Consider the following 15,625-nt stretch of genomic DNA (forward strand, 5'->3'; position numbering starts at 1 on the left):
AAAACCTGATCACAAGCCCATATCATCCCTCCCAGAGCTTGGCACTGCCTGGGATGCTGGTGAGGGACGTGGAGATCATCAAATGAGATACACTGTCTCGTCTGGCCTGGAAACACACCACCTGAGCGGCCCAGGGATGGGGCATAGCCAGGAAGGCACAGGGACCCTTCACGGGTGGGGTCAGGGGCTCAAAGGAACAGAGCCAGCTCTGGATCTCCTGAAGTTGGAAACTGGCACGAAAGTGAGCTGGAGGTCAGGAAACTAGAATCGCTCAGCCCAGGTCTGATAAGGGGGCTGCTGGCATGTCAGAGGCAACACGTCAGCACGGGGTCCCCACCCGCTTCCAGGTGGGGCAGGGGCTGTCTCAGAACAGCCTGCAGGCTCACACAGCTGGGTTCCTGAAATGGACTGAGCTTGTTTGGGTGCTCCCACGATTCACAGGTCGCAACCCTATTCCCCAATATCATAGTGTTAGGAGGTCATTAGGAGGTGAAGGTGGAGCCCTGATGACTAGGAGTTAGCGCCCTTAGGAAAGGGACCCCAGAAAGATCCCTCACCCCTTCAGCTATGTGAGGACGGAGAGAGAGCTGTCAGTAGGCAGTCAGCAGCCCAGAAGAGGGCCCTTGGACCGCGCTGGCACCCTGCTCGCGGACACCTGGTCTCCAGAACTGTGAGAAGTTAACGTATGGCGTTTACAAATCACCTAGCCAATCATACTGTGTAGCCCGAACTTCCCACCCTCAGGTCTGAAAAGTGGTGTCTTTTCCAAAACTTCGAAAGCCAGCAGGAAACGCTGAGCCCCAAGCACTTGGCCGTGATGGCCGTCAGTGCAGGAGCCTCGTGCGTGTCCAGCAGAAGCCATGGCCGGCTGCCTCTGGAGCCACTGGCATGTCTGGTGTAACTGGTGAGGCCAGTGCTGCTGTCTGTCTGTCGGGAAATGACAGAACAACATTCATACTTAAAAAAGGGATTCCTGGTGTTGACAAAGTTGTTACTGCATGGTCAATGACTGCAGGGGAGCTGTGAAGGTGACGTGGGTGTGTCTTGCAAGGGCGCGCATATAGCAGTACAGTTGTGTGGGTTGTGCACTGCACAACTCTGGGGAGGGATACCCTCAACCATGTAGATATCAGAGGTTTGTTTTTTTTTTTTTTACATCAGTTTCCTAGAAAATGGCAGTGTCTTGGTCTAACAAAATCAGTATATCGTGATGATTTTATGACCACGGGAGCCAAGTGTCTTGAGGAAGGGCCTTGTCGACTTTGCATAAAGACGCTGTGGATTGTGGGTGGCAGCACTGAGGGAGACCACGGGCCCTGCTGGATGACAAGGTCGCTCGTAGCCCGTACAGTTCCCTGTCTCCATCTGGAGGTTTGGAGGACTATGTAAGGGACCCAGCATCGCTCTGCCAAAAACGCAGTATCCGCTTGGCTCGAGATTAGCACCAGCCCCCACCTTTCTCAAGACTGTTTGCCAGACACTCACCTCAGCAGGAAGCAGCGTGTAGGAGTAGAACTGCTTCATTTTGGTCACCAAGTCGTCGGTGGAGAACGTCACATACTCCACAAACTTCCTGTTCAGCAGGAACCAATCGGAGCCGCCATCCACGGCAATGCCCTCCGGGATCCGCCGGTCCCCCAGGCGCCACATGTGGGCGTCACACTCCAGGAAGAGCCGGTCCAGGCCCTGCTTCCGGATGAACCTGAGAGAGACCCAGAGGCCCTTAGCCCAAAGATGCCCCGAAAGAGGGAGTGCCACCCAGAGGCCGAGGGACATGGCACACTCACAGCAGTAAAGGCATCGATTGAGTTCCTGCTGTGTGCCAGGTACAGAGCTAGGGGCTCTGCATGTAGCTTGTCACTCGGGCTTCACAAGTGAGGCAGGTCACTCTGCCCCTCCGAGGCAGGTACTATCATGACACCCATTTTACAGGTGGGGACACTGAGCCTCAGAGTGCTGCCCACCGCACAATTAGGTGGCACCTACAATCATATCTGTGACACTTACTTCCTCTCGAGAGGACTGTGAAATCACCTTTCCACGCCACAGACACCTTGGACGAACAAAGCCTGTGGACCCTCATCTCAGAATAACGCTCTTATAAAATACAGGATTACAAAATGTTTTTAAAAGCACAAAAATTAGGATACAGGCATTCAAGGGCCTTTTGATTTGCACTTTCCATACAGGATTACAAAAATATTTTTTTTAAAACACCAAATTTATGATAATTACGTGTGTTTCCTTCCTAACACATGAAATAATGAGATTTGTGGCCGGTCTAATAGCCGCTGTAATTGTGAAGAAGCGGTGAGCATAAATGATAGTTAGGGGTATGTGCATGAATTATAATGTGATAGGAAAATATGGGATTCCGAGCGGTTCCTGCTTGCGCTGCTACAGTGGTTTGTTCCCTACAGTTAGCCAGATTTCAGTGAGCGCTCAGCGAAAATAAAGACCATCTCTTCTCATTCAAAGTCACGGCCCCCTGAATTCTGTCCAGGAACCCCCGATGGATAACTCCTGCACTAGAGTGTGCATGTATGTGTGTGTGTGTATATATGGATATATATGTGTGTATATATGTATGCAAAATTCCATATGCATAGGGAATTTTGCAAGGCAGGCTGCACAGCTGGCACTTTGTCTTGTGTAGATGCCGAAACCAGAGGTCAAAGAGCTGGTGAAATAGGTGTTGCTGGGAGGCTGGACGGAGCTAGAGCCCAGCGTTCCGGCCCACACACTCAGCGCACTTGCAGTGAGCATTTCTTGCACACCTACTACGTGCCGGGCATCGAGATGGCCCTGGTGCAGGGCCAGGGGGACTAAGGATGACCCCTGCTCCTCAGGCGCAAGTTGCCTGGATGGGAGCTTAGTCTGGAGGTCTCCAGGATCCTGCTGCTCTTCCGGCTCATTCGACATAAAAATCGAGCATTTGAAAGTGCAGAGTCCAATGGCATAGAGTGCCTTGTCAATGCTGTGCAGCCATCACCTCCATCTAGTTTCACAAGAGTTCATGATGTGGAGGAGACCCCGTACCCATGAGCAGTCACTCCCCAGTCCCCCTTCTGCCAGCCCCTGGCAACCTCCAAACTGCTTTCCGTGTCTATAGAAACCAACCAGAACCAGGCACACCACATCTTGGTCTTGTTCCTTCCCTAACGCATCTTCCCATGTGCAAAATCCAAGCTTGGTCTCATGTGGCCAAAGGGGCTGGGGCTTTCTTTGGGGGGGAGTGACCTCGTGAAGGTTTTCATTATACTCATCATATCACCCCACAGACACAAGACTCAGCTCCAACTGTCTGACTACAAGGAGCCCCGAGTTTAGGAAAATAAAATCCCACCTTGACTTTGGCTGGTGCTAATTATACACTAATGTCCAGTCAGTGCATTCTGCCATGCCCAACACTTTACACTTCAGATCATTTCTATCAAAACTTACATGGTACCCAAGACTAACCGAGAGAGAGCAAAGAAACCCAAGCACGAGGACTTGCAAAATTTTTCTTTCCATGGACCAGTTTTTTAATTTCATGTTCCATTATATGGGATAATAGCATCGTCTTGCAATTTTAATGTGATGTCCCAGACCATAATATCTAAATACAATATTTATGCAGTAATCTGCAAAATGAAATATTCATGGGCTTCGGAGATTGGTGGCTGTATTTACTGCCTTCCAAAGCTGATAAGCTGCAAATGCATGCTTTAATTGTGAGTAAAAATAGACACAACTGATTCCCAAGGTCTCAGAAAAGTTCCTGGATGGAGAGGGGCTCCCGGGAGCTGGGTCTGGGCTGGGAGAAGCGGGCAGAGGCCCAGAGTCTGAGTACCTGGCGGGTGAAAGGCATCGGCAGCTTGGGGAGTGCTTTGCTCTTTCACCTGCTCTGTGCGTTTGCCATGACTTGAAAAGGCGAAGGTTGGAAATCAAGGTTAAGTCGGTAGAACCGTGGTTGTGCCTTTTCCAAAACAGTAAAGGGTGCATGGCTCTCTCACCTGAGGGGTGGAAGGCAGACTGACTCGCAGCAATGGGCCCAGACACAGGAGGTGACCATGACACTCTCCTCCCTTCCATTTCATTTCCTGCTGACTTGGTTACCTGGGGCAACTGGGTGGGTCAACAGGGGGAACCATGGAAAACCAGACAGCAACGGACCTGGGTACGAATCCTGCCTCTGCCTTCACAGGCTGTGAGAGGGGGGGCTGGCTTAACCTCCCCGAACGCCAGCTTCCTCATCTGTTGGGTGGGCCCCGTGACACCTGCCTGACACCTCCCACGTCAGCTGTGGAAGTGTGACGGGTGACGTCTACAAAGGTCCCTGCACAGGGTTTGGTGCACAGTTCCAAGCAAGGGACAGGCCCAACCATCAGCTCCCTCCTACACGTGGTGACATCCCCCCACCCCTGGCCACCCTCTCACGCTTTATTTTCTCCATAGCATTTTAAACCTTCAATATCATACACAAGGTATTCATTTCGTTCGCTGTCTATTTCTCCTTACTAGACATACGCCCAAAGGGGTCAGAGATATTTGTCTATTTCTGTTCACTGCTATCACCTCCATGCCTAGAACAGTGCCTTGCATACAGCTGGTGCTCAATAAATACTGAGTGAACACATAAAGGGAAGGAGAACAGCCGTGCCTGTCCGGCAACCAGGAAGTGGCAGCTGTTAGTTAACCAGGAATCCGATTCTTCTAACACACATTGGACAGATGCAGGGGATGAGTCACAGGAGGGTTAAGTAAATTTCCCGAAGTCACACAGCTGGCAGTCCTGGGCCTGAACCCAGGTTTGGATGGATCCAGTGCAAACTCTTAACTACCTGCCATTCTTAACCTTTCCCGATTCGCCAGGTCCCTCCAAATGGATCCCAATGAAGGATCTGAGAACATTTACTGCCTCAAAAAGACACTGTGCAGAAGTGACAGAACCACGAGGGCTCACTGGTGCTCCTGGAAGACCTCGCAAGGACGTCTGTCTTCACAACAGGCCACCCACGGGCGAGCCTGGAATCACCTGCGTTCGGTTTCACCTGCTGGGATGCACCTCTCAGAGATGGGCGGTGTGTCCTCCTGAGGCTTCTCTAATGGCACAGGATGGACCAAAGTGACAGATCAAGAGGATTCTACCAGGAGGTCCCAGGGACCAAGTTTACTCGGCTGAGAGCAAAGGAAATCAGATGGAAGGTGGGGAGACGACCTGGCTATCACCTGTGGGAGAGGAGTTCATTAAGAAAACACTGGGGGGCCGACTGTGTGGCTCAGTTGGTTAAGAGCATGAGCTCTGAGCAACAGGGTCACCAGTTCGATTCCCACATGGGACAGTGAGCTGCGCCCGAGCTGAGCTGCCACTGAGCTGCCAACAGGTGGCAGGATGGCTCAGCTGGTGAGAGCACGTGCTCCTAACAACAAGGTTGACGGTTAGACTCCCGCATGGGATGGTGGGCTACCCCACCTGCAACTAAGGTTGACCACAGCACCTTGAGCTAAACAGCCGCGAGCTGCCGACGGGCAGCCAGATGGCGACTGGACTTGGAGCTGAGCTAGCTGCGCCCTCCACAACTAAGATTGAAGGACAACAACTTGGCTGTTCCCCTCTCCCAATTCCCCCCCAAAATCTTAAAAAAAAAACAAAGAAAAGAAAACATCGGGAGCCTTGGGGACGGAACTCAGAAAAGGCAGACAGTGAAGAAGTCTCTCAGTTCACAGCAAACTTCCTGGTGACAATCTCGGCATAGCCATCGAGTGTGAAATTATTCCAGAGCTGTCTTGTCTTATAATGAGTTCTAAAGGGAAGAACTCTGCCCCTCAGATTGAAAAGCATGTTTGAGCAAGAAGGGATGTTAGCAATCAGCTAATAAAACTAATTCTACAGATTTACACACACACACACACACACACACACACACACACACACAGAGGGATGTATGATCTTAAGTCATCCAAAGTCATGTAGCCTAGGAAAAAAAAAAAATCTCTTTTCCTGCTCAGTGATCTGTCACTGAACCCAGACTACTCACTCCTTCAGCGTTAAGTACAACCTAAGCATTTTAGTTAAAAAATAAAGTCACGGAACAAAGCACGAAAACCACCACGTACGAAGTCAGCCAGCTATGGGAATGGGCTCACACGTGACAGCCCCTCGAGGCAGGGGCCGCTGCTGTGGACTCTGGAGCCAGACGACCTGATGAGTCAGGTCTCGGGTCTGTACTAACCGTGGGCTGCCTGAGCCTGTGATGGCTACATTTCTCCCGTGGAAAATGGTGGTCATAGTAACAGCTGCTTCACAGAGCTGGTGCGAAGGTTTAAATGAGATGATATACGGGGGAGGGCTTGGCCAAATGATCAGCACATAGTCAGCGCTCCATAAATGTTCACCAAGGTGCTTAACATTTTTCCTTTATCAAGCTAGAAAATTTAGATTTCTATCCTCCTCCTCCCCTCTCCTGGGATTTGGTGGACAGGTGTGCTATGTACATGAGTATAGGGCACCTCCAGGGCTAAGGAGAAGCCCTCTGTGCCCTGATAGTTCAGTACCAAACACACACACCTGGAAATAACCTCTACCATTTACTGAGCACTTGCTACTTTCTAGGCCCCGTTCCTCACACGTAACATATAGTCTCTCATTTAGTCTTCACCACAACCCTAGGAGTGTTCACTTTACAAATGAAGGAACAGAGGCCCAGAGAGGTTGAGTAATTTTCCAAAGGCCACACAGCTGGTGAGTTGCAAGGGCGGGATTCAAATCTGAACTGTCAGGCTCTGGATTCCCCTTTCGTAGCCACAAGGCCATAAAACTGCTCTAATGAATAAATAAAGAAGTAGACACAAAGAGCTACAAGACACATTAATAAGTAATTAGATGTTTGTGGTAAGTGCGATGCAGAGTAACTTGGAGTGAGTGCAATGACAGAAAATAAAGAGACAGGGCCTTAATTAGTGAGGCCTGCTGGGGACGGCTTTGCTGAGGAGGTGGCGTTTCTGCCTGATGGGAAGAGTTGGATAAGCTTTATCACACAGTGTGTGTGTGCAAGGGCCCGGGTGCCTGAAAAGTGGCGGAGGTAGCCGGAGTCAGAGCTGCAGGGAGACGCACAGCTTCACTGGCTCACTCCGGAGGAGCCCAGCCGCTGACAGGCGGGCTCCGACCTGACTGGCGGAAGGCACGAAATCATCCGTAAGCACGTGAGGCCCGGACCGGGTAGGAGACGCCACAGGGCACTCAGAGAATCAGGGTCGCACAGGAGTCAGGAGGGCAGACGCGAGCCAGACTGCGTGGGTTCCCGTCTGTTTCCCCGCTTACGAAGCTGTGTGCTGGTGAATCTCTCTAGCCTCAGCGTCCCCGCTCTGGAAAACGGGCATGATGGTGATCACGGGTTGGTGTGAGAACCGAAAGAATTAATATCAGTAAGGCATTTAGAACAGCCCGTGGCACACAGTAAACCCTCCATGTGTTAACTATCATTACATGCCCTGTGCGAAGCAAGCTGACTTGAGTTTGACATTCAAGGACGGGAGAAAAACAAGCCTGAGCAGAAATGCAGAGTCCGGGGCCCAAATCCTGCAGCCGGGAGCCCTCCAGCTTGGAGGCCCACGCGCTTCACAGCACTCGGCCCGTCTAAAGGTCCGCTGAGGGGCTGATGGGTTTTCTACATTTCACACATTTTGAAAGCAATATTTACTGCCTTTTGTTCTGATTGCAAAAGTAATGCATATGCTTCGTAGGAGGCTTGGAACATACAGAGAAATCAAAGGAGGAAAGGAAAACCACACTCCACCCCTCAGACATGATGCTATGAGCGTATTTTCCTTCTGGCCTTTCGTCTAACATCAACCTGTATTGTTTGGAAAAAAAGAAAAGTTCCCAAGTTGCCCGCAGAACCCAGGCGGACGCTGCGAGAGGCCACGCACGCACAACTGGGTGGGGGCCTGGGCGACGCCGAGAGCCGTGTTGACGGGGCTGCCGTAATGAACTAGAGCGAACACGCAAACAGTGATAAACCCACTGCCTGGGTGTGAGAAGAGCTCAAGGAACAGGCAGTTGCTTTCCCCATTGGAGATGCGATATTAATTATCTCCTCACATCAATCAGGGTGAGGAGACAGCTGGGGAGAGAGCCCTGCTCCTCATAAGCAAGTTGGCACCGAACGGCCTTCCTGAAAGCGGATTTGCTTGGAGGAGGTTCCTGGCCAGGCTCTCGAAGGATCTGCCAACTTCTGGCTAAATAGTTGCCTGTTTATACATCAAGGGAGGTTTGGGTCTGAAGATTAGCTCAGTGTCAGAGAAAAGAGGCTGCCAAAGATGCTTAGCTGTTTTTCTGGTGCCCAAATGGGGAGTGCTGCCTGTAGCGTGTGTGTGTGTGTGGGGGGGCGGGGGCGGGCAGGGTCCAGACCTGGGAACAGGAAGAAACTTGCAATGTCACTTCTGACGTGAGGGCTGGGACCTGTCCTATCCTCCTCCCTTCCTCTGGTCTCGCCTTCTTACATTTGAAATGCTAGTCGTTTCCCTACGAGTTGCAGAATGCTTCTAAAATGTTAATCCTTTGTATACCATCTTCAAGATTTTTCTCCAGCATCATTGCCAGCACCACCATCACCATCACCACCATCATCATCAACTTAATATGCACAACTAACTGTCCCAAGAGGTTATCCATATAGTCACACACTATGAGGTTGGTTATTGTTCCCAGTTTACAGATGAGAAAATGGACACCCATTTTACAGATGGAAAAACTGACACTCGGTGGTTGACATAACTTAGCCAAGGTCACACACCTAGCGAGTGCTTAGCCTGGGAGCCCTGTATTTTGGTGCCAGAGCCCGGGCTCTGAACCGTCATGCTATGTGCTTTACGTAGCGTCCATGAGAATTCCCTTAATATTTTTCTTGAAACCACTTTAAATAGCTTCAACTGCTTTTTTTTTCTAAATGTAGTCTTATTCTAAAGCATAATACCCATGAAGTCATGGGCTAGATGGGCGAATCTGATCAATTGTTTTTGGTACGCATACGAGCAACGCCCAGCCTTCCCAGCATGCACATGTATGGACTCCCTGGAATAATCTCACACGTCACTGGTGATTCATAAGCCCACTTTGGGAAAAGGTGGCCCGAGAAGGGGCTGACTTCCCTCCCCTGCTCATTTAAAAACAGATTCTGCTTTAAGTCTTGAGAATATTGTTCTTTTTCCTGTTCACCCCAAGAACTTACAACTAGGGGTCCTCTCAGATGGAGTCGCTAATCCTGGGGTGAGAAAAGTCAGACTGAATGGTTCCCATCCCAGCTGCGCTGTTCACTAGCCGTGGGACCATGAGCACATGAAAGCAACTCTCCAAGCCTCAGTTGTACTCATCTCTAAACGGGGCTGACACCTGCCCAGTGAGGCTGGAGTGACATAAAGCGCCCAGCTCGGGGCCTTCCCGTGGTCAGTGAGGACATGCAGTCACCCACCATCCTGACACCACTGTCCGGGTTGGATAAAGATGAGAAAACGGAAGCATGGTGCTTCGAAGTCCTTTGCTGTCCCGTCGCAGAGCTGGCCACGCTCCACGCTTATGCTCTTACCACTCACGACCCCACAGGGCCCCAGGGTTACACCGGAGTCCCAGGGTGCTAAGCACTGGGGTCCTGGTGACCCTGAATTAGGTGGAGAACCTGATCAACCCAGGCAGGAAAAGTCCCAGAGCAAACGGGAAACGGCTTTTCCCTTCCATCTCCCTGTGCGGGGCCCATCCCCACACACCGAGACGTGTGCAGGCTGCAGAGATTTGGGAAACCTCTCTGACACTCGCCGAGCAGAAGCCAGGAGCTCCTGGGGACGTCTGCACGACCCGTGTCCTCAGGCTGCCAGGCGAACTCAGGGCCCACTTTACTCGCCCTGCGGGGCCTGTCTGGGTAAACGGTAACTTGAGCTCCCTGCCCTTCAGTGGATCCAGTTGATTTATTTTGGGCGGAAAGCAAGAAGAAACAGTGAACACAACACTCCCCTTCGTTTAATTACAGGAACCGTCAGGACCTATTTGGCAGCTATTAAAACACTAGTTTGCCTTTATGCCATGTCTACCCAGCGGGAGCTGAGGGTCCAAATGGTCGTTGATGGCATGGACCAGGGACAGAAAGATGGGCAAATTGCTACCAGAAACCACGTGGCATTAAAACAGAGGCGCCCTGGGACCTATTTTGTCCCTCACTGTCCCTCCCCATCTCTGTCTTTGAAGCTCTCTGCCTCGGTCACACGGTCTGACGCACAGAGTGTCAGAACAGGAAGGGTTTCTGGAGGCCATTTCGTGCATCCCCCCCTGTTTTTAAAAGGGAGGAAATGAAGCCCAGAGAAGCAGAGCAGCTGCCTCGAAGCCACACAGCATATTGGAGGAAAGCAGGACCAGAGCACAGAGAGGCGTCACCAGGCCGGGGTTCGGGCATAGGCTCTGGGGACGCCCTCACCTAGGGCTGTGTCCTGGCTCTGCCCAGCTGTGCGGGCTTAGCAAGTTCTCACCGCTCTGAGCCTCAGTTTCCTTATCTGTAAAATGAGGCTACTAAGCTGAGAAGGGTCACCATCTGGAGCCAGAAAATGAAACCAATAAAAAGGAAACGGGAACTAACAGGAGTTAAGTGCAAAAGGTACAAACTTCCAGCTAGAAAATAAGTAAGTCCTGTGGTATCATGTGCAGCGTGGGGAGCAGAGAGTAAATCTTAAACGTTCTCATCACACAAATAAACCCGTACCTATGTGGTGGACGCATTTAACTAGACTTAACTGTGCAGTATCATTCTGCGATATACACAAATATAGAATCACTATGCTGTACGCCTGAAACTGATACAGTGTTATATGTCAATTATATCTCAATTTAAAAAAGGTTCCCACCAGTGAACTACTTGGCTATTTAATGTGATGTGCTTATTTTATTTTAACCCTGTCAAGAAATAATAAAAAGTCATTAACCCCCACTGCCCCACTCCCCGCCAAAAGCAGTGACAGACTCAGGGCTTAATGATGTCATTTGAACGTCCTGATTCAGCCATATCTGAAGTCAGCTACTGATATTTGAGTTGCATGATCCAATAGCTTGCTTTACTGCCTCAGCTAGTTTGGGCTGGGTTTCTGCTATCTCCCACCAAAAGCGCCCTTTCTAACACACCGCCAGTGCAGGCACTGGAGCTAAGCCGCGCCCAGCTCCACACACGTAGGACAGACAACGGGGGCTGGGCAGAGGTGAGGTTTGTTTGTGCAACAGGGATGAGACCTCAGCTAACAGAAACGAGTTGAGTGGCAGAGAATGGCACGCTGGCCGACTTTACTAGTAAACTCACGCTAAATTACTGCCCTTAATTCATCCGAGTGAGAGAATACCAGCTGAGGACTCGTGTGTGAGTGTTGGAACCTCTGAGCTGTTCTGTCCAGAGAAGCCCCGGGTTTTAGGGTTTTAGAGGGAAGTGCAAGCCACATCTCCTTAGCCTGAGCCGTCATCCTGCCCCAGGCCATCGGGGTACCAGCTGTCAACCACTGATGCTCATCAGCTACACAGTAAGTACTCATACACCCAGAGGCACGGGTTTGGCCCACACACCATCTATTTCTTTGTCAACCAGCAATATCTCAGTCCTGTGCGTGTCATGGCAATACCACCATCACCACCACCCCCACGATAGGGCATTTACTACGCGTCAAACGTTTTCTAGGTAGCATCTCATTTAGTCTTCCCAACAACCCCGTGAGTGTAGGTCTATCAATATTTCCACTGTACAGAGAAGGGAAAAAGCTCAGAGAGGTTCAGTCACTTGTCCATTGCAGCACAGCCGGGACACAGTGGAGCAGGCCTCCAGCCCAGGAGGTGGAAGCGCCAAACCCATGGTTTCAACCTCTGCGCTATACTCAGCTCCTAGCTCAGTGCCTGGAAACAGCGGACAGAGAATCAATGCTGACTCAGCGGAAACAAGACTGGCAGAGTCGATGTAACTCAGACACATCTACCAGCTTACGATGGGCTCCTTTCTCATGGTGCGACTTTTGTTTGCATAAAGCACGTATGACCCGGTTACCTAGAGGGGAAGAGGGGGTCTTCATTCCGTCCCTAAGGGTGGGGACACGAAGGTGTGGGCCAGGTTTGATCACGAACCACCTCCCTTAAATCGTGTTCAGCTCCACCTACCTCACTCCCGTGGGCTTTGGGGCTTTGGGGCCAGAAACCTGGGTTCAAATTCTAGCACTTCCCAGCTGTGAGGCCTTAGGTCAACCACGTAGGTTCCCAAAGATCTGCCTTTCTTTTCCTAACAAATGGGGATAATACTTCTTTCCGCACTGAGTGGCTGTAAGAATGAAGTTGGATCCTGCATGAAAAGGGCCTACTGGAGAGATGGGCACTTAGTAGGAACACAGGACACAGTGGCGATAATTCCTTTTTATCCACTTAGGTCTCTCCACCCCTAGTGGCCAGAACATGCCTTACTAATCTGTGCTGATGTACGAAGCGTCTTCAAGCCTGGGCTCCTTTTCTTTCTTTCCTTTTTTCTTTTCTCTTTAGCTGAGCCATCCTGCCACCTGTTGGCAGCTCAGCGGCCGCTCAGCTCGGGCCGGGCATCGAACCGGCAACCCTGTTGCTCAGCGCTCGCACTCTTGAGCAAGCTCTTAACCAACTGAGCCACTCGGCCAGCCCCTGGGCTCCTTTTAAATGTAAAGAATGCCGTCTGTCAGGGGGATAAGAACAACCTCTAGACAGCGGGATGAAATCACAGTTAAAATGCTGGAAGACGATACCACACAAGCACTCCGGGTTACTTCTCAAAAGCTCAGGAAACGAAGCCCTCTGCCTCTTCTGTCCCCTCCCCGCTGTGGCTAGCGGGGGAAACGTAGTCACAGAGCCAGCCAAAGCCACACACCCAACGGCATCGGCGGAGACCGCCTGGGGCAGAGCCTGCACACTGAACCACCAACAGGCCCCAGTAGGGAACGGGGACAGGTGAGGACCGTGGAGTCCTGCAGAGCACGGGCAGTGTCTCGATCCCGCTGCTAGCGGCTGTGAGAAAATTCAGGCACAGAGTCAGCGGCCCTCCTTAGCTTTTAAGACAAGCTGAAATCTGGATTTTCATGGGAAATGCTACTATTTTTAAATGGGGCTATGCATTTTCAAATGAAACCAAACCAAACCAAGCCAAACCAACACGAGGGCCACACAACACACATCAACGAGCGGAAACTGTCCTATGAGCTGCCAGCTTCCACGCGGAGGGCAACTCTGGCAAAAGGCTCTAAGATGTCAGGGTGCCCCTGGGCTGTTTTTAATGATGTTTGATCTCCGGAGGGTGGAGCTGATCATGTGACCTGTCCTACAAGGGCCACTGGAGACTGTGTCCCTCCTGGCTAATCACTGGCCACGGAGATTAAGACTCAGCTCAGAGCTGGCCTGCAGTGATGCTATCTGGCTTTGCTCATTTTAATGAGGGAGGCGCAACGGGCCCAGATCGGGCTTGGGTAGCTCGAGTTCCTGCCAACGTCTCAGGCAGCAGGAGTGAGGCAGTGGTGAGGACACAGGGCTGGCGTCAGGATGGCTGAGTTCAACACCACGCTGGCACGAGACTCATTGCCACTAGGAAGTGAATTCCAGGAGAGTGAGGATTTTCTCCTGGTCGCTGCTACACGGATGCCTGGCACTCAGCAAATGTTCGTTGAACGACTGTCTGACCAGATGATTGATCTGGGGACATCACTTAAACTACGGGCCTCAGTCTTCCGGCCAATAAAATGGGAATTAACAATGGCTGCCCTCCTTACGTCTAAGGGCTGCCCACAACAAGATCACGGACTCGCGAAAGTGCTTGGATGAAAGCCATTAAGGGCTACTTGTATGACATGATGGGAAACATTTTCTATTATCTGTCCTTAGCTGACAGGACGGGCCACTTCAGGTCCAACGTGGAAGGGGCGAGCCGCACCCGCACCTGCCTTTCTCCCATCCTCAACTTTTCTCTGGCTGCACCAAACGGGCCTAGAAGAAAGCCCCCGAAATGATCGCTCTAGACCTTCGTTTCCACTTTGCACAAAGGTAGGAAGAGGGTGTATTTACCTGGCATTGTCCCGGCCGTGTGACTTCAAGAAGTTCATATCTCGGTATCGGGAGAGAAATGCCACCAGCTGGTCATTGGTCCTGTGGAAACAGACGGAGAGGAAAGTCAGGGACCTCCAGAGACCACGGAGAACTGAGTTTTGGCTCCCTCTGCTGTCGCAGGACACAGGATCCCTCCTTGTGTCACACCACACAGGCTGGTAACGCGTATTCTTTCATGAGTCACCAGCTCTGGACTTCCCTTACTACATTAGCATGGGCTATTTGTGTGTGTGTCTCCTGTATACGCCACACACCGCGAACTCGTTGAGGATAAGCAGAGTATCTTATTTGTTTTGGAATCGCCAGTGCCCAGCACTGGGCTTGGCAAATAGTAAGGCAATAGCGAGGAGCTCAACGCCAGATACACAGCAACCCCAGGGCCTTTGCACTTGCTGTACCTGGGAACTTCTGCCCCACACCTTCCCATTGTGAGCTTGCTCTTGTTATTCAGGTTGCTTTGCATATGTGGTCTCATCAGAGAGACCTTGTGTGGCCACTCAACTTAGAGTAGCACCTGTATCCCCCTTTAAGCCTTTATCATATCACTGTATTTACTTCACTATCTTGCCAACCATCTGAAAGCATTAAATTGGCTTACGTTAGGATGTAAGCTCCAAGACTTGCTCATCACTGGCACATAGTAGGAGCTACATTAACGTTTGTTGGGTGAATGAGTGAACACGAAGTCCTCGATAGCGACTGGGCAACTGATTGAGAGAGCTTTAAAAAAGATGAGGTGCAACACAAACAGATGACACCGTTCCCAGCATTGTTATCCCAAATTTATCGCCATCAATCTCGGCACTAGCAGTGTAGTCACAGCTAATCAGCTTGTGCATACAGCTGTGACAGTATTTTAAAAGGCAGTCACACGGGTCTCCATCTGCCAGAAATGCATCGCCTCTTCCGCTGCATAAACCCCAACAGGTAAACGGGGCTGAAGTGACAGCTCCTTTATCATCAGGCGTCTCTGCTCAGCGATTTTTATTTAGAAGGAAAGGGTTAACCACTGTTTCAAACTGGGAGAAGTGTGAGGACCGTGAAAAGGAAAGGCATCTCTGGGAAGGGAAGGGAGGCAGGTGGGCACCTTAGAAGGTGATACCTGGGCTCAAGAAGCAGAAAGGTATGGAGACATGCCCCAGATCCACTCCTGAGTCAGCTGCGTGGGTCTAAGGATAAGTCATGTAACCTTCCCTGAACTCACCTGGCTGCCCAGCGGACAGTGGGTTCTCTGAGCATATACTGTGAATGGATAACTGGGTGGGCTGAGGGGGCATACAGTCGGTGCACAATAAATGCAAGCTGCTACTCTTTCTGCCCCACACCCGTCCCCCTCCTTCATTTCCCTGCAGCCTCGCCACGCCAGATCCCTGTTTTGGGATTCCATGACTCACGTCGACCAACTCAGGACGGCAGCAGCGGAGGGGGCCACACCCCAGGTAAAACACGCAGCGGTGAAAACTGAGCTCTGCCGCTTTGAACCCGGGGGACGGGGACGCAGACAAAGGCGTGCCC

General features: G+C 51.1%; 1 protein-coding gene across 1 annotated transcript in view; it reads right to left on the reverse strand.

The window, feature by feature from the left end:
- XYLT1 (xylosyltransferase 1) overlaps window positions 1–15,625 on the reverse strand; it is a gene marked incomplete at its 5' end in the record, with an annotated part of 333,684 nt that overhangs the window by 36,520 nt on the left and 281,539 nt on the right. Inside the window, 2 exons of the mRNA XM_019629188.1 lie at window positions 1,486–1,702; window positions 14,069–14,149. Coding sequence (XP_019484733.1) covers window positions 1,486–1,702; window positions 14,069–14,149 — 298 coding nt within the window. The remainder of the gene's footprint in view (window positions 1–1,485; window positions 1,703–14,068; window positions 14,150–15,625) is intronic.

This window comes from Hipposideros armiger, unplaced genomic scaffold (genome assembly GCF_001890085.2).
Source record: "Hipposideros armiger isolate ML-2016 unplaced genomic scaffold, ASM189008v1 scaffold_830, whole genome shotgun sequence".
NCBI lineage: Eukaryota > Metazoa > Chordata > Mammalia > Chiroptera > Hipposideridae > Hipposideros > Hipposideros armiger.